General features: G+C 43.6%; 1 protein-coding gene across 1 annotated transcript; it reads right to left on the bottom strand.

Moving 5' to 3' along the window:
* Positions 1–391: 391 nt before the first annotated feature.
* On the bottom strand, positions 392–17,155 carry fgf10a (fibroblast growth factor 10a). The gene is made up of 3 exons (XM_084034953.1): positions 16,444–17,155; positions 3,148–3,251; positions 392–1,315 (listed from the first exon to the last, which is right to left on the bottom strand). The coding sequence occupies exons 1-3, from the start codon at positions 16,889–16,891 to the stop codon at positions 1,115–1,117; spliced, it is 753 nt and encodes a 250-aa protein (XP_083891079.1). The 5' UTR covers positions 16,892–17,155; the 3' UTR covers positions 392–1,114.
* Positions 17,156–19,602: the final 2,447 nt, after the last annotated feature.

Raw genomic sequence — 19,602 nt, 5'->3', positions numbered from 1 at the left:
TTTGTTGCAGACTGATTACTTGGATGGATTTGATTGTGTAGGTTTTGTGTTGCCACGATATTTAAATATTTGCAAAGGTCACTCTAGTGACTGTGGGATGAAGACCATGAGATGTGGTTGAAAGAGCAGAAATTAAGATTCTTCTGTCAGCCTGCTTGTTTCAGGGTCAAAAATGAGCTTTTTCATTCTTATGTCAGGATCTTCTTGATTTGGAGAATAAAATAGTACATATTATGACATCTCTTAAATCCTAGCACTTTTCATGGAAATATGGAAGGACAGTGGGTCAATTACCTGAATTGAATCATTTCCTTGAATGTTTAGTTTATATATGTATTTATTTTCTAGCTCTTTGCTGTGTATTTACAATATGAACAACCAACGATAGAACTGTGAAACGATCTAAAAAAAAAAAAGATTCAATGTCAGTCAAACAGCTTAAAGACAAATATGTTTTTTATATTTATTTAAGTTTAAATGATAAGTATTCAAAAAAAGAAGCATAAATGGAAAAGACAAGAATTCGTCCTTTTTGTGTTTTTGTTCTTTTTTGTTAAATATTACACAAAATAAATAAATTTAAAGAAAAATAAACATGATCGGTTGCGTTGTTGCTTCTTGACTCTGCTCTATCTCATCCTGTTTCATCTCCTGCTTTTCCTGTCTTTCCATCTCCTTTTCTGTCGGTCAGCTTTCTGCCAATACTTCCTCTTCTTGTCTTTTTCTTTCCCTCTCTCACATATTTGTTTGTCGTTTTATTTCCTCCCAGTCAATCGCTTACCATGTACACAAATCTAGAAATGTGAGCTACTAATCACATTTTTGGCACAGAAGTCATTCCTTTTCATATTCTCTACTGTGCCAATGTACTTGATAACTTAAACCAGAAAAATAATATATACATTGTATAGCAATATATCTTATTTCTTTCTTTTAAAAATAGAAATGTCTTTATCCAACAGAGATTAAAATGTCCATAGGTTTCCATTCTGTTCCTCCTCAGTGCATCATTCAGGTCTGATTCAGATCTGTCCAATGTAGCCATCGTTGTAACTCCAAAACAAGTCTGACCCGCTGCAGCGCCGCAGAGCTCCCTCGTGGCTGATATGTCCGATCACCGCGGTTGTACCACGATGGGCAGGAAGTGAGTGGCAGTGTTTTTCCTACGCGTCTTCTTCCCCCTCATTGGCTTGCCGTTGGCGTTCAGTCCCACGAACATGTGCTTCTTCTTGTTGCGCCACTCTGCCGATGCGTAGGTGTTGTACTTGTTCTCCTCGATGCGTTCGATCAGACGGCAGTCCGGACCAAAGTCCCTCTGCAGGGGGGAGACGGGGAGGGTTAATGTCACAGATTTAGACCTGAAACCATTAGTTCCTCAACACCAGGATCTGAATTTCAAGGATTTGCTGCTTTTTTTTGCATTTTGTATGACAGTAAACTGAAAATATTTGTGTTTTAACAATCTTATAGCATAACTTTGGGTTTCGTGAAATTGGGTTATTTGTCTCGCCATTTTCTGACCTTTTTAGGAGTGAGATTAATCAGTAATTAGAGATAATGGTGTGTTGCAGCTCGTATGCTTTAGAGAGCAGATTCATGCTGTGAACTCGGATGATGCTGTGTGAGATTTATGGATTTGATTTAATCAGAAGGCTATTCTACTGTACATTGTAAAAAGGTGGACATGAAACAGCTATAGTTGTGATGTTAGTGCGTCAGTGGACTCAGGGAGACGTATTTAAAGGTCAGGGCTCTGGCCCAGTGAAGAGCATCGTGACGCAGTGTGTGTGGCTGACGTTACGGTGAATAAAGAGACAATTATCTGAGAAAGAAACATTTGTCAGTTTACTGGAAGCTGCACTTTGTGCTTAAGGCTAACTTTGCTTAAACAGCCAGATAACTAGATGCGGTTATTCACGAGCGAAAATTTACTTGTCTCTCTCTCTCTGATTTTTAACATATGCTGGTGTTCTGTAGTGTGTGTGTGTGTGTGTGTGTGTGTGTGTGTGTGTGTGTGTGTGTGTGTGTGTGTGTGTGTGTGTGTGTGTGTGTGTGCGTGTGCGTGTGTGTGTGTGTGTGTGTGTGTGTGTGTGTGTGCGTGTGCGTGTGTGTGCGTGTGCGTGCTGGCTGCCTTTCAATTAAAATGATTGGTAAAGTGGATAAAAACTATAATCCTAACTGACATCAAGTTATGGTAATGAATTATCCCAAAAAAAGAATATTGTCAGTATCATTTTACTAACCGACATACTGGCCTGATCTTAAAACATCAATGTCTGCATTTAATAGAGAAATAACTGTTGGACATGATTAATTTCTCCACACAATGAATTTATCTACGCTTCGTTATTGGTTTCCTTTAGAGAATTCTCTACAAATTGAATTATGGTGTAATTTATGGTAAAATCATAATCCCTTTGTGTCCCTCGCGTGTTTTAATCCGGGGGATGTAAACGAAACAATGATTTCATTTGAATACCGCCGGATAAAGAAGTCACTGTGTAAACCCATCAAGTGTAATCGAACGCCGGCCCTTCGCCGCCGCGCTACCCCGGCTTGTGTTGCATCGAGCCGAAGACGTCATGGGAATTCAGTTTCAGGCCATGCAACAGAATGCCTCTCTGTCTCTCTCTACCGTGTGTCATTTCATCTGCGGCGTGGCTCCCAGAGAGACGCGCTGAAAGTCGGGTCTTTCAAAGTGAGCGGAATAGAGGGGGGGGAAAAGAAAGAGGAGGGAGAGAATGAGATGAAGAAAAGGGAAGGGAGAGGGAGCGAACGGATGAAACGAGGGCTGTTCTCCCCAGAGGGACCGAAGCAGAATAGAGAAACTGAAGGATTGTGTTCCCGGTTTCTGAATGGAGCGTAGAGGAGAGGTAGGTAGCGGAGAGGAGAGCTCTCATTGACAAACCTTGGTTCCTATTTCTGGAGTAGAGAGGCTCGCAGCCTTGTCCATTGTTTTAAAAAGGCATTCAAGGAAAGTCAAAGCTGCAGGGTCACCAGTTTACGGAGAAAAGTCTCTCTTTTGCGCGGCTTTGTTTGATGTTACACTGATTCTGACTGCGTTAGGGTTGGACACTAAACATATGGACGTAGAGAGAGAGATTGTGTATTAATAAGTGATGCGTATCTCGGTGAAACTGCACTCACCGCTCCGTATAGCTCTCCCTTCTTGCTGATTGCCAGGTAGTAGTTGCTGCTGAGGCCCCTGATGGCCACGACTCCCACGTCCACCGACTTGATCTCCAACATACCTGTCGCAGCAGGGACGGAGAGACGGACACGTCAATTATTAATGACATTTTTCAGAAGTGACATAAATCAGAGGAAAGCATAAACGAGATGCTGAAACCAACACATTTTGCTTGATGAATTAGTTTAATGAGGAATAGATTAATTGAACCTTTCCACACCAGTGCTGAACTTTAATGTTGCACAAAACAAAGTGGTTATTGTACTTTTGAAGGTGCATCTTGGAATATGCAGTTTTATTTCAGCATGCACCGCTCTTAATTTCATCCTATAATTGAGCAAAATAGCTTTTAAGCATTGCAGGAGAAACCTGAATCATCTTGGTTTCTTTTGCACAAGTGAACCCCAGTCTCGTCTCCCACTCTCTCTCTCTCTCTTTTTTTTCCCTTCACTATGTGACGGACCTCAGACCGGCCTCTTGCCCCCTGTTCATTTGCTGGTGAGCTTGTGGGCTGCATGCCATGAGAGCGAGGTGTAAGCCAGGAAAAAGCATTTCTCCGTCCTATGTTTGTTTTTCTGACCAGGGGAGCTAAGGCAGGCAGGCAGGCAGGCAGGCACACGGACAGGACGGAGAGAAGCTCTCTGGCTGCCAGACTGGCAAGAGGTCAAGGCGTCCATATCGGTTTTCAAGCCTGAACCAATTACTGGTTTAAGCTGTGGTCGCCGGCCCTTTCTTCTCTCATCCTAAAGCCAGTTACACCAAGCCGTAAAACTATCAGGGGTTTGAGAGGATTAGCTGAAGGGGCCGGTAGGAAGTGGAGCCTGGTCGCAGGAACAGTCGGACGGATGAAGTGAGAAACCGGGACAGTCTATCCAGAGCATCTCTATAGGGGTCTGTTGTTGTCATTCTTGAGACTTTAGAGTGAGTTAGACATCTTAACGGTTAAGTGGACAACCTTATGTCATACTGCCAAAAAACAACTGGTCTAATTCTCCTATAAAAGGTGAATTGGCAGGGTGTACAGTAGCAGCAGGGTCACCATTATAGACTGAAGATGGACACAGCTGCAGCCAAAAACCGCAAATATTTCATTATTGTTTTCATGGGATTAGTTTCTCGATCATGCACACACATTTTCTCCAACTTTGGCAGAGATGTGGTGTGTTAGAATGAATACAGGAGAGTAGGGGTTAAGCAAATGTCTCCGACATGAACCAGTCCTCTTACCGGGTGCCCCCCTTCCTTGCCCTCATTGCACCCCTCGGGTCCAGCCTTGGTGTGAGTTTTATGATGAGAAGAAGTTGTAGCTTCATGGAGACACCTGAGAGCATCTGCTGTTTTTGCTGTTTTTACCGTTTTTACCACACTGAGCTCTATTTTCTTTCCACTAACGTTTCCATCCATCGCTATTTGACTGTCTTCTGTAATAATGACTGTTTTACGATTGGAAATGTATAAACCCGGCTCTTGTATGTGTGCCGCAGTTGTTTTTTTTAAATTGTTTTTGGCTGTATCCCTGGCATCGATCCAGCCTTGCGGTTCCTTTATTTGGTCAATAAAGGCTTGTTAAACCTCTAAACTTCAAGTTAATTTTCGAAAGCTCACAGTGCATCACGTTGGCTCGTTATGTTAAGTCCATTACTCACAGACGTGCACCGCAACACTTATCACACTTATCTATCGGGTTCAAAATGTTCCATCTCGCTGCGCTCGCACACACACAGCTGACGATTCGTAGCTGTGATCCGTCGGAATAAAAAAAAAATAATCTGTCGGCGCTGCGCTAAAGGCCAGTCCACCTGTTCAAACCCTCTTTGCCTCCTCCCGTTTGATGTGGTTTTGTCAAAAACCAAAGCACAGGGCTCTTTTATGGCCCCCTTTACCAGTTACCAGAAGCAGCCCGTCTGCCTGCGAGTTGAAAGGCCACGCTGCAACAAAAGGCTTAGATTGCAACAACCGAGTTTATGGCGAGGAGACGGAGAAAAACAGGACCCGGGCTTGTAACACACACCCATTCATCAGGTTTTTGTGATAAACACGCACACACACACACGCGGGTGAAAGAGCTCAACCTCTCCCTCCCTGTATGGATCTCAGCCCGTCTTAATTATGAATTTACGTTTGAAAGTGCAAAGAGGAAAACAAAAAAAAAAAAGTTTTATAACCCATCACTGCAACCAGCACAGGGTTCAGCTAATATAAAAGGCATGGGCATTTTCCGCTGTCAACACAAGGGCAAACACCTGTGTGTAACAGGGCAACATGACAACCTTCGTTATAAACAAGCCAGAAGGCTCTTTTCCAGCCAAACTGCAGCACTAACGCAGCTAAAAACGCACAAACAAACACAGGTCTCACAGTGAGAAGCTGTTCATTAACCACTTCACGTAGACGACGTTTAACGGCTCGCGTAGCCAAAAAACCTAACTTTTACGTGACCCCGTCGGAGCTGTAAAAATCTGCCTTTTCAAATGCAAATCCCGTACCCGAAAGCAGACTGCAGACACACAACAGCAGACTTAACAGATTAAGGCCAGTATTGCTTTTATTGGTCCCAGGAGAGTTAAGTCACTGGCAGAGTATGAGTACGTCTTGAGTTTGCCATGTTTAAATCCACATTTCATGGACGTTCGTTGCTCCCAGGCCTCCTAACCTTTTACCTTCTCTGTTCCTTTTTTTTTTTCCGTCTTCCTCGTGTCAGCGCTACATTTGTCCTCATCATCATTCTTTTTTAAATGGCTCCGTTTCCTCCTCCTCTCCCTGTTTTCCCCTCGCGGTGACCCCTTTCAGCTTTTGTCCCACTTCTCCCAGTAAACCTCAAAAGTTTAAATGTGAGTACACACGAGGCACAAGTCGCTCCCCAACACAGACTGGCATATTGCAACAGAGGCCTCGCGAGCACAGTTTTGAATAAAGGACTGTTGGAGTAGCCTCCAGTTACTCGTTTATTGCCCAATTGAGAGGATATTAACCTCGGTTTGACATGAAATTCACTTGTCTTCTGTGAGAAATCTTTCTTTTGTTGGTTTGGGTGTTGTGTGTGTTTCTCAGAGAGTCAACAGAGGGGAGATGACAGGAAATGAAGGACAAGAGAGGGGGAAGTAATAAAATAGAGTAATATTTAAATAACCATATTTCTACTTCTTCCATCTTCTCCACCCATGGAGCATCGTCCTTATTCCAAAGTAGTCAAACTCCATGTATTTAGTGAAACATATGCTTTATTTAATTGAAGGAGATCACTTAATGAGTAATAGAAAGTAAAAAAATCTAATTGTTGTGATCCTTTGACGTCTAAACGTGTGCAGATCAGCACACAAACATACCGCAGAGCCCCCGTCGACCCCCGTCTGGCCCCCTTTAGAAACACGCTCAGTTGAACCTAAAGGTTAAGGAAGGTTATAAAAATGTTTCCACTGTTTATCCAGGGGGCTTTTTTGAAGATTATACTGCCGTTGTTCACAATTTGACCTCGACACGGTGACCAGCTGTGAGCGGGTCTACTGGGCTCCTGCAGTCCTGACTGGTCTCGCTGCGTATTGTGTAATATCGTCACTTTTGCGGACTGGTTTGTGTCATGAACTCCCCTCAGAGAGAAGAATGGAAATGGTTAGGTCCTTTTATTCTGGGTCCAGTACTCCGATATTTGGATGAACCCCTGATTTTCCGGGGGTTTTCTGCCACAAATAATTCTCTCTCTCTTTCTTTCTTTTTTTTTCTTTTATGGATGTGAAATAAATGTTTCCAAGAAATGTTTATATTTCACGAAGCATTTTTTTAAAAGATTTAATATCTGATTTGCATCAGTTGAGGTCTGAACTCCGAGATCATTTTCCGCCGAGTGACTGACGACGTCTCGGATTCACTGTGACATGAGCTTAGATCTGTGCAACCGCCAAAGACTCAAAAAGCCAAAATGTGTGCCAGTAAAATAATAAAAGATACAAAAGAAGAATAGAGCAATTCAGAAAGGAAAAGGCTGGACCACCAAATCAGATATTAGCTGAAAATAATAAACTATTCTGCCGTATTTCGCCATATAGGTGCAGAAAAACAAAGGAGGAAAAAAGGTTTCTGGCTGCTGCTGCATTTCAACAAACCTGTGGTTTTTTACAGGATTGAACTCTTTCCTTTTTGATTATTTTTTCTCGATGCGAGGTTGAATACACCCGGCTCTTTTATGGAGTCTGAGAGAGAACGTTTCTCGGTTGTGCGTTTGGAAACGGCTGCGTGTTTTGTGTTCTGAGGCGTGTTGAGGTATCTGTTTAGACTGATGTGGTTGACAACATTATCATCCGCCACAAAGTGGCCACATCAAAGTCTGCCTGGCTGAAAACCCAGGCCTGTTTCTCATTCATCAGTATCAACATGGACACATTTTGTTTTTACGACAAATAGAATTTTTGGTAAATTTCATTATTTTTCCAAAAAGTGTTTTCTTCGTATTAAATTTCTGGGTTATAAATTCGATTTAACAGAGTAGTATTTTGTTTTCATTAGCAGGATTGTTCAATTTGACCTCTCACTATGTTATTTAGCTTATTCTTGCCCCCATAATGGTTTTATTTCCTTCCCTGACAGGAACACTCGCATCACTGTCTTGCTTGTTGGACAGAAATAGCCCAAACCACACACTGTTCTTCAAGCTGCATGTGATTTCAGAGCTGGCCGGGGTTTCGAGAAGAAAAACAAACCCAGATTATTCCCAAATCAAACAAAAAGGGGGGATCACCTTATCGAAAAAAAAAAAAAAAAACCCAGATGTCTCGCACAACAGATAGCGTGAAGGGTTTCTCGTCTTCGCTGCTCATCATTCCAGCGCCGCATAATCTGAGATCACTTTACCAGGCGCAGCGAGACCGCGGCGAGTTATGTCACACACGTTTAAGAGCCGCTGGGAGGAAACCGAGCGAAAATCCACAGTGATGTTAATGGTGATTTGATGGAAAACGCACAACCGCCCGAGATATTGTGATTCCTTGAACACAGTTGACTTTGTAACATGATAAAGTGCCGGAGCTGCCAGATTCTGTCAAAACATTTCACGGCCCCGACGCGGCAGGAGTTATGCTTTCAGGCAGAGTGCTGTGACGGTCGTCTGCATTTCACACATTTTTCATTTACAGCTCGCCTGCCAGCGAGATGTTGCCCAACTGTTGTGGTCGGAGTTGTTGACGTTGGACTTTCGGCTTTAGAAATCTTGCTTATTTGACACCGCGGCTGTAATGTGCCGACATGCACAAAATATTATTCACTTTGATATGTCTTTCTGCTGTATTGTCCTCATCGCTTTGTGTCTCCTCAGACGGGCGTTTATGTTCGCACACATACAATATGCATACAGGCACACACACACACACACACACACACACACACACACACACACACACACACACACACACACACACACACACAGTGCAATTAGCTGGCATTCCTGGCTGCTCTGTTCAAACGGCCAGGCCAGATGCCTCCCTGGACTCAGCTCTACCTTTGATGACGCCATTAAGAGCCTCACTTTCATGCTGTGTGTGTGTGTGTGTGTGTACATGTGTGTAGCAGGACTAGTTGTGAGTGAGAGAGTGTGGAGCATGCATGTGCGTATTTAGCGCATGTTGTCTATACGAAAGCAGCTGGTTGTTACCTGTCACAGGTGCTGTTCTTCACCTGCCGCTGCTTCACTGGCCGTGAGCTGAATATGAATATGAAGAAGCTGGAACCCAAGAAAAGGCTGCCTCAAAGATCAGCAAAACGGTTTCTGATTCATTTCTGTCGATCGCCCGATCAATTAATCTGGTTTCAGATCTCAAATGACTGAAGTTCTCTTAAGAGAGTTGTTCTGTTTCCTGCTACAAGAGGTCACTGTTCAGTACAGTGTCTAGCATCATCTCATGGTCTTCTGATTGTGTTCCAGATTAAGTAATTCAACTATAGGATGTTTTAATGCAGACTGCATTTTAGAATCTTAAGTTTCTCATTGATGTTTACATTTTTCTTCACTTTCTTTGTTTTTCTTTCTCTTCAGAATGAAATCGTCTCTAGAATGAAGTAGTAGTGCTCGCTGACGTGACAAATACTGCAATTACGTTTGCATTCATACTGCAAAAAGCCTCCACATGCATAATATCGTTAGCCTAATAGCATAATTGCCTAAGTCATTTTTTGGCCAAATTGAGATATCTGCCTAACCTTCCTCTCCTACCACTGCTGCATCACCTTGCCTTATTGGCTATGTCCTCAACCTATCAGAACACTTTTTAGAGTCCAAAATCACTATCTGCCCAAGTCATCTTTTTGACTTAGGCATGTTTGCCGGTATAAACAAACATGGCTGATCGCATAAGAAAGTTTAACAGAAGTGAAGCATTAGATCTTCTCTTCAATTCATTTGGTAAGCTGGTTTATTCCTTCAACTTTCTAGACAGTAAATGTACTCTCAGTCAATCAAGGAGATTAGGAACTGTGTGTTTAAACTTTTAATCACAATTCTGCAACAAGATATGATGTAGTGTAAGAGCTAGCTTATGCTAGCAAAGCTTAATTTGAAGTGTTGATTTTAAGTGTTTTGACAAGAAATACAAGAAGTATTCTTGGTAATATGGTCTTTTTCAAGTCTAAGTCTTTTTCACTTTAAGAATGTGGCTGCATTATTTGATTTAATCATCAATCATCATCAAAACCTAGTTGAGGTTAAAACAACTTAGTTAAGGTTAAAAGAACTTAGTTAAGGTGAAAACAACTTAGGTAAGGTTAAAACAACTTAGTTAAGGTTAAAACAACTTAGTTAAGGTGAAAACAACTTAGGTAAGGTTAAAACAACTTAGGCAAGGTTAAACTTTAAAACAACTTTGTTAAGATTATACTTTAAAACACCTTAGATAAGGTTAGACTTGGTTATGTTATCATTATATACATATACTGTAAGAGAAAAAAATGCCTAAGTCATGACATATTCTGCCTAAGTCACTTTTATTTGTTATGGAGTTGATGTTGTGTCTTTTTTTTTTTTCAAACTTGTTCACAGGTCTGGTTGAACTTGCTGTTACATTATCAATAAAAAATACCAATCTGCTTGCTAGAAATTGTGTTTTTTCTCTTTTTCCGAAAACGTTCAAATATGACTTAGGCAATTATGCTATTAGGCTAACGATATGGACCCTGTGGGCTTCATGTAAAACTTCAGGGTCATGACTCTGTACTCTCACATGTAACCGGAACTTCCACATAATTGCAAAGTACATGTTTTCTCATTTAGCACATGCCGGTGACAAATGAAATGATAAATGTTGATAGTTGTTTAGAAATCTTGTTGATTACTGAGAGAACTAGTTCTAACAACTCCTAGTATCTCTCCCCTGTTCCTTTCTCTGCCTCTTCCTCTCAAGGATATTTGTGATTATACTCCGCAAAATCTAAACAATGACAAAGGCCGCCCGTCCAAACAAAGATGTCCAATTTAAAATTCTTTGTGGATAGTAATTGACTCTCGATGTTCGGATTCTTTTCCTCTTCGGCGAGCCGAATCGCTCCAAAGCAGCAGAAGAGTTGTTGTAGCTGACAAATGAATGGACGGGGCGAGTGATCGAAGGGGAAACCACCAAGCAGTGATGATGGGAAACATGTAAACAGCGTAATGAGACGGATGTCGTCGGCAATTCTTGGAAAAAACACTTTCAAAAGTAGAACGCCTGCACTTCAATGATGAAGAAATAGCTTTTATTAAGTGCGAAGACTTGTCCTGATCAATATAAGCATGTTTCATCCAGACACGTTCAAGAACACACACACACATACATACACACACACACACACACACACACACACACACACACACACACACACACACACACACACACACAAAAGTGAATATCTTGCCATAATTCTTAATGGAAAACCAATGTTATAAAACAATAAGGTTTTCAGGTCAAAAAGGGTCTCTGCCTTTAAGATGTTGATTTCTAGGACTTAAGTTTAGTCCCAAACAGGCATCAAGGAGTTGTTAATCAAGCATTTCTCAAAAGTCTTGGCTTGGTTTCACGATAGTAAAATAACATTGTTCTAATGTCACATATAATCCATTACGTAACGTTTCGGCAGGACAGCTGACAGCGTTCGCCGTGTCGATTCCAGTAAAAGTGATCGTGAATCAGAACTGACATGATTCGATCCAGACTCTCACTGCGTCTCGGATTTTAAGGAAACGCCATCCCAAAGAGCGGAATGTGAAAATGAAGTGATGATTGTTGGTCCGTGTGCAGATTGTAGCTCATGAGATGTTATAAGGTGATCAAGCGTGATTCACTTGTTGCCTCCAATTGTTTGCCGTTCTTGACGGCCAATCTAGAGAGCTACCCATTCCTTTTAGTTGTAGCTAAATGACTGTTGGTGTGGTGGGTGGTGAGGCTCCTGTGAATGTTTATCGTACGTTTTCAGAGTACAGCTGTTGATGTTGAACTCGTAGAACTCGGTGACGGGTTCAGAATTTCCCCCGACGAGCTTGTGCGGCGACATTTGGCATCATTTTTATTTATGGCTGTCGGACAGACGAGTCCATGAAGATGTCAGAGTCACTTTGAATGAAAAAGCAACACTGACGCTAAACTCTGCATCCAGCGCCTCCTCATAACTCTCTTTTATGGGCCACACTGTTACCTTTTCCCACGAGAATCCTAAACGCGCTCCTCAAGCCGAGAGCGGGGAGAACGGGTGAGAGCGAGGCGGCCAAAAGGGAGACGTACAGAAACTGGAAGAAGGGAGGGGGGGGAAAAAAAGGCTGGGACTAATTTCAAGATGTTCAGGAAGGGCAAGCACTTGATGCATGTTTGTTTTGTGTTAACCTTGCTGAGTCATCGGAGGTTTATGGGTGCAGAGGAGACCGATGAAGAGGTGCTTGTGGTTTCCAAGACCTTATTCAATTGTTCCTGAAACGCAATTTACATTCCACGAGTTTTAAAAGAGAAAGAGAGTAATGACGCAGAACAGTGATGGTGCTTTTTTTTTTTGCAGTTTTTTTTTGTGATATCGACCTATAATTGCACGCATCTCCATCTCGCCAAGTGATTTTTTATTGAGTGCTATGGGATAAAACGCACTCGCTGTAAGCCGATCGTTGTGAATTTCCATTATGGGGATAATCGTAAATATCATCATGAATGACTTGGAAAAAGCCGTCTAGCTTAGTGTCATAGCAGAGAAGTGAAAAACAAGGCTGACACTACAAATACAGGATATAAAAATACATTTTAAACATGTATTTATCTTGTTGAGAACATGATTCATGATCATCATATTTAAGATTATTTGATTGTTTTTCACTAAAATGGATCTTCACTATAAAATATTAATTTCTCCACTAAAATGTAATGTGACTCCAGCATGTTTTAGTGCCATTTTAAGGGTTTTAAAGTCATGAACCACAATTATTTTGGCCAGGATAATAATGTTCATATCGTCCCATTCCTAGTCCTAATAGTCACATTTTCTCAAGTCAAGCGGGAACATAATTTTAATATTTCTATTACAAATCGACCGAGTTTAAGAGTTTTCTAGAATCAAGTGTAATTTTCCTACATTCTTTCCTTCATGCAGTGAGGGTTGGGGTTAGACACTCCCAAACCTTGCTGGAATAAAACATTTAAAGCTCAACGAGACAATATGACTGTACGATGGAGATGACGCACTGTAAGGAAATGTGTTTCCTTGATTGGAAATACAGATGTGTTCTAGCCTTGCAAACAGCGTGTAACCAACAGTGGCAGAAGTGGATGCACTATGTGTCGCGTTGACCTTTGCGTTAACAAAGCTTCCTGACTCGGGTCAATAGGTAGAGGTCAAACCAGAGGGGGGCCGACCTGTGTAATTAGCATGGACATGGAAACCCTGCACTACGTCAGAACAGCGTCCGGCGTACGAGACCGTCTGCACATCGTGGTGCGTTCGATGCCACCGTGTCGGCTGGGTGTCGTGTCTTCTGTGATGAATGTTACCAATGAGTACAGTATGTGTGGCAGCTTTTACAATCCGGGTGACCGCGGTGACAACCCAAAAGCTCTGACTGTGGTCACGTTGGCACTATTCGGCACTAATTGAGCTCAGCGCGACCACAACTTTGGGGTCCAACTGCAAACACATGTCCGTTTGTTTCATTGCTTTTTATTCGTGTGTTTGTAAACAAGATGTGACGGTCTGTGGATGACGTGCAGGGAAGGAAACAAGGACAGGTTTTGTTGCTCATGGTCAGTTGTCAGGATCGTTTGCTGATCACGGGACGGCCTCGACGGGATTTCCACACTCAGACTGGGAGCGCCTCATTTCGAAGGCATTGATCACATGACCACAAATAGACAAACGCATGCACCAGTGAGCACTCGTTGACTAAAAAGGGCCCCGGACCCCGAATGATGTACTGCCCTCATCCTTGACAACATGATTAGAAAGGCTTCGGCTGTGGAGGAGAGCCCCGACCCCGGAGCCCGAGCTGAAACTTCTTCCTCACCTCTGACACCATCTAATGACACTCATTTGCACGCTGACCTCCTGAACATTACCAGACTACTAGACCATGATAACCACACTAACAACTGCCCCCTCACTAGCGTTCAATTTGCGCTCCGAAAGGATTATTCGTCCATTTTTTAGAATAAGATAAGATCAAAGATGTGTGATGCAAGTATATGATGCGATAGAGTATGAGGATTTTTTTTTTTTGTCTAGAGTTTTTCATGATCACATAATGACCACAAACCTGCGTCAAAGATCTAATTTGTCCGAAAGTCTCTGTGAAGCGGTTGTTTATGTTTTGTCACCATGAAAGCTAACGGTATGAATTAACAATGTTGTAATCTGCGGCTTGTCAAAAGTGTATTGAAACTTCTGAGCAGCAAGGTTACCCTGATGTTTGGTATGTCACATACCGCATCCGTGTTGTTTGCAGTTAGGGGAGGAGAATTGAATTACGTTCTGTTTGGTTTAGTTTGAAGGGTACAATTTGTTCTCTGCAGATTTTAGAGCGCATGCAAAGTAGCGGGAGGTGACGTATCAGCGTGCGGTATAAACCGCCGTACATGCGAGATACTATCAGTGCATCAAACCCGGAAACGTGATTTAATCATTATTTCATTACAGCCACTTCACTTCGGTTTATCACTGAATGCCCACCCGTCCTTTAATGCGAAACACATTAAACATCTCCACTTGCTGTCAGGTTGACACAACTTGGTGAGTTGCCCACTAAAAAAACGCTGCCAAGACAAAATTTGACTTCCACGGCCAAGTCCTCATATTTAAGATTTTCCCTTTTTCCCTCTAGAAAGTTCTCACCGACTCCAACCACAATCAAGTGGCAAGGGCTGTTGAAAGTGATGGATTGGGCTTCTAATGTCATGACCTGATGCCATTATAGTTAGTGACACGTTGCACCCTAATGGTTGAGCTCTTTACGTGTGTGTGTGTGTGTGTGTGTGTATGTGTGTGTGTGTCAGAGAGGACTGCAGGCAAGGGGAGGGAGGAAGAGACGCTAATTGAAATTCCTTCAGCCATGTCTGGCAGAGCCTTGGTGTCTGAGTGGCACACACACACACATGCACACACACACACACACACATGCACACACACATATTCACACTGGCCCTGGCCCTAATAAAAGTGGGCTTTGCCATATGGAGACCATGTGCAAGACTGGCCTCTCTGTGCTCGAGTGTGTGTGCGCTCTTAGCAGGAGAGGCTTGTACAGCACCACAGACCCACAGACAGATGCATACAAACCTATGACATGTGTATAAAGTTGTGCAAGTGATAAAGGACCATTTATGATGATTACATTCCCAGACACACACACACACACATACACTTGACATGCTGTGACGGATTCAAACACACGGTAGACGTAATGCAGCGAGAGCCGGGTTGTTTAATCTTCAAGAAATTAACTGGTGTTTTGGAAGTCACCCATCTGATTCAGGGAGCCGGCGGGGAAACTCTGGGCAGGTAAATGTGGGAGTAATGTTCTGTTCTCCCTCAACAACTACTGTCAGTGGTGCCCTTAGGTGATGCAGCTATTCCGGAGACCTGAAGACTGTGGCGGTCCTGGAGAACTACCAGATGTGTTTAACTAGAAGATGAAGCTGTGGACTGTAGAATGATAACAGCTGATTCTCTGTTCTGGCTCAGCCATAAACGATTTTGATGACCCTAACAAGCCATTAAAATATTTTGCTAGGGTACGGATGAGATGCTTTGTAGCTATCGTGGTACAGTTTGGTGGTTAAGTAGCTGGTAACAACATGACTGTTTGTTAACACGTATCGTAAATCCTATTAGCTGACGAGAGATCCCACAAAAGGTGCGCGTTTTTTATTCCTCACACAATTGTACTGTTCGCTCTCTAAAAAACTAGAGTTAAGGTATCTCAAGGTGCATTAAAGGTACCAGTGGGGTTTCTCAGTGCCCCACAGTGGAGGACTAAGTGCAAGGAGTCGACCCAATGTGGAAGAGTGCTGCTGACAAAAGAGCATGTGTGTGAGCAGTGACCCTTCTCAGGATAAATAACGCTTAAAATCATATTTCAAACCCCTTTAAAATGTCGAACCATGAAAAGGAGCAGAAATGGTTAATTCTTAGAGTCTATATAACCTCACTCTTAACACGCAACAAGTAGTAAGTGTGCTTGTTACTCACCCCAGGGGTTTTTGTAAACGCTGTGTTTTAGATATTTGCTCAAAGAAGAAGAACTTTCTCTGGGCAATTTCTAATTGTTTCCAGCGGGTCATCCCTCTTTTTTTTTTTATCTTCCTGGCTTACTCATTTTGTTTTTTCTCCCTCTCCTCTCCCACTCTCATGCTCCCGCTTCCCTAATTCTCCGGCTTGCCTCTACACATGGTGGAAAGGCCGGAAAGCTTGCCGCCGTGTTATTTGTTACTTTGCCCAGTCACCTGTGTTAATGCGCACGGTTGTCCAGGTCGGAAAACTCATTTTCCCAAGCAAACACGAGACGTCCAGGAAGAAAACTAGTCAATCATTGTTCTATTGGTCTCTATGACAGATCTAGGCATAAAAATATTTAATAGCAAACTTCCGTATGTGGATTTGCAGTCTTCTGTCAATGTTTAGTGCGACAAAAAAAAAACATAAGAGGTAATTAAATGGCACGATATCCAGTAAAACCTTCCCACATGACCTTCTAACTCTCACAAGTTGCTATTTCCATGCGTCAAAGAACCCCTGAAACACATTCAGACAACGTAACAAAGTTGACTTACTGTACGGATCATCCTCACTTTTGGTGCCGTTAACTTTTCCTTTCTTGTCGATGCGAAGGAAGAATTTCTGGAAGGAGAACAGTTTCCTCCTGCGCACGTCTCCTTGTAGGTGGTTGTAGCTGCTCCGCACGTGGCGCCCGACCACCGTCGCAGAGGACGACGACACGTTGGTCGCCCGTGGCAACCTCGCCGAGGATGCGTGCAGCGGTGCGGCCGATGAGGAGGGCGGCGGGTGTGAGACGGGGACGCGAGGAGGAGCCCCCCGCGGCGCATTGTGATTCTTTTCAGAGTCTGACGAGAGAGCGGACAGGGGCGAGGACGAGGAGGGTCCGAGCAGGAGAAGCAGGACGAGGAAGATGAGGGAGAGGGCGAGCGACGGGGGTCTGAAGCAGGGGCAGGTGGAGAACCAGGCGACCGGTGCACCTTGTGTCACTGTCCATCTACACATGGTAGTGGAGCTGGGAGAGCTGTGGAGCTGCTCGGGGGCTGGGGCATGCTGAGCTGGGTGCAGGGAGAGGGAGCGAGAGTGGGAGAAACTCCCCCCGACTGACCGGCTACACCTCCTCTGTCTGCGGACCTGCAGCCTCACTGTAGGTGTTGAAACCCGTAGACTGCGTTCGTGTGGTTCTGGTGATGGTGATGCAGCTGCTTGTGGCGGCGGAGCCTGCAGTATGGTGGCTGTAGTCCCCCGGTGCCGTTTACTCCTCAGCAGCGCCGCAGGAATGCATCAACATCCATAACTTAGATCACCTCGCGATGGGAACAACTGGGGGTTCGCCTCAGTGACCTCTCACCACCTCCTCCCTCTCCTCCCGAGACCGCTGCTTTTTTGCTCCTGGTTTCTCACACACACACACACACACACACACACATGCCCACACACACACACGCCCCCACACACAGACACACTCAAAATCTCTTTTTAAAGTCTGAACGTACACCTACACTCTCAAACACCACACACAGTTCATTCATATATGAGGCTAAAATCTGCTCCGCACGCGTCCCAAACCACTTATCTTCTCCAGTCCAGAGAGTTGGATAATAGGAAGGCGGAGGAGGTCTGCGTCAAAGATGCCAAACTGCTCAGTTAAAAAAAAAAAAAATGAATAAAAGTTTGAAAAAAAAAAAAGAGGATTAATGCTGCTTTTCATAAAATGTCCCGAGAAATCCACGCAAGGCAGGCCACAACAAAAAGAGTCACAGAATCCAGACTTTCTTCTTCTCCTTCTTCTCTCTTTGTTGCTCCCGGTTAGTCGAGCTGGTCTGAAGTTACTTCAGTGTGTGAAGCCCGGCAGCTCTCGTCTTTCGCCTGTTTCTCTTGTTGTACGTCTTGTCAGTGAGCTGAGCTCCCTATCTCTCCTCTGTCCTCTCGGAGTCTGAGCTCTGGAGCAATGTGCTGCCTCTCTTCTTTCCTTCCCGTGTGGTGCTCTCTCTCTCTCTCTCTCTCTCTCTCTCTCTCTCTCTCTCTCTCTCTCTCTCTCTCTCTCTCGGCCCCCTCCCTCTTTCCTTCGCCTCTCCCTCTCCCCTATCTCTATCAGCGGTGCGCTCTCCCCCTGCTTATCTGGAGTTTCTCTGAGGTGACTGAATCTTGTCTTTCCTTTCACCTTATTTATCTGCTGCAGTTCACCAGATGTCATCTCTTAGTGTAATTGGATGTCTATGAAAACCACTTGGCTTTGAAGGGCCGTGCGCATTTTGTGTGCATGCATGTGTGTCTGCACATGTACATGTGTGTTTGTGTGTGTGAACGGGGGTGGTAAGTGGTGGTGGTGGTGGTGGGGGGTGAGGGGGGGGGGATCTGTCCCACCCCGTTTTCTCTTTCCCTCCCTCTCCCTCGTTTCTTTGTCTCCTCCCCTTCCCCACCAGTTTACCAGGGCAAGTCCCAAAGAAAACTATTTTTCACATCTCTCTCCTTTTGCAGTGCTCTAGCTCCATATTTCTACCATTTTTAGTAATTATATATATTTTATACTTATTAAACCAAAATAGCACTTTCATTTTAGAAAAATTATGTTTCTATAGAAAACACTCTTTTTTTTCATTCAACAAATGGAGACATAGTTCTGAAATTTTAAAAGCACATCACAAGAATGTTGCCCAAATATAAGTCTGACATAGGCTAAATTTTCATTTTAAAAGGCTAGGACGTATTTTGATACACGTCATCGTCATGTTTCTGCCTGGCAACCTAAATAAATGACAGTAGTTCAAAGTTCAACGATGAACAAAAGATGAAGCGTGGCGTCGGTTCAGGCCGAGCACCGAAGCTGTGCATTAGCTGATTGGCGTCAGCTGCTTCATTCATGCTTCACACTGACTCATTCACAGCTCCGCCGCTACCAGCTGACTTGTGCCGTCCAATCATATTCATGCAGGTTTACAGCCATTATTAACCTGACACCTATTACTCCCCCCCGCCTCCACCTTACATTAAGCTGAAGACTTTTTATGCAAAATATGATTCGCAAGTCTTGGGCGGTATTTCAATATTATGTCATTAGAAATCGTGATTTTCAATACTCTCATGAATACAGATGCTACACTTTCTATCGTGCTGTATTGATGTGATGTATTGCAGTGCACAGCAAGTGCCACCAGAGGTCGCTCTCTATGGTGGAACATGTAGTGGGCTCAGAAAGACGGCAACTTGAGGCTTCAGGTTTCAAAAGCAGTTAATAGACATGTGATTTTAATCAACCGCCAGTCTGCCACCAACTCGCGCAAGTCATCTGTTCGGTACCATCGTTACCAGTTACGAGACTACCAGTTGCTATAAATGCTCATTTAAGGGTCTCCAACTGTCCCGACTACGCCTTCGTCTCCAGTTGAAGCGAGGCTCATCAGTAGAATTGCCTCCCGTGTTGTTCTTGATGGCTTTAAAACCGGAAGAATGACCCATAGATGGCTACGCCCGTCACTGGCCAGAGGTTCCTTCTCTGCAAAGATGCAAAGACCAGTTTTGAGTTTGATAGTCTCAAGTGATTTCTTTACTTGGAGCTTAATCTTTAGACACGCATCTCTCTGCGATCCAATGGAAGAAGTCGTGCCTGTCGTGTATTCACCGTTCAAGAATCTGGGTCCACTGTCTGGTTTCGAGTTTGTTTAATTTCCTTTTCACATTGTCAGACAACAGCCATATCTCCACCCATTGCTTTC

This window comes from Eutrigla gurnardus, assembly GCF_963514095.1.
Source record: "Eutrigla gurnardus genome assembly, chromosome: 19".
Lineage (NCBI taxonomy): Eukaryota > Metazoa > Chordata > Actinopteri > Perciformes > Triglidae > Eutrigla > Eutrigla gurnardus.
This window is presented reverse-complemented; position numbering and strand designations above follow the sequence as displayed.

Excerpts from the sequence above, each read along its gene's own strand:
- fgf10a (XM_084034953.1), bottom strand. The coding sequence starts at position 16,891 with ATGTGTAGATGGACAGTGACACAAGGTGCACCGGTCGCCTGGTTCTCC. Across the intron at positions 3,252-16,443 it reads AAGTGAGGATGATCCGTACA|GTATGTTGGAGATCAAGTCG; the intron begins GTAAGTCAACTT and ends CTGCTGCGACAG. Across the intron at positions 1,316-3,147 it reads AGGGAGAGCTATACGGAGCG|AGGGACTTTGGTCCGGACTG; the intron begins GTGAGTGCAGTT and ends TCCCCCCTGCAG.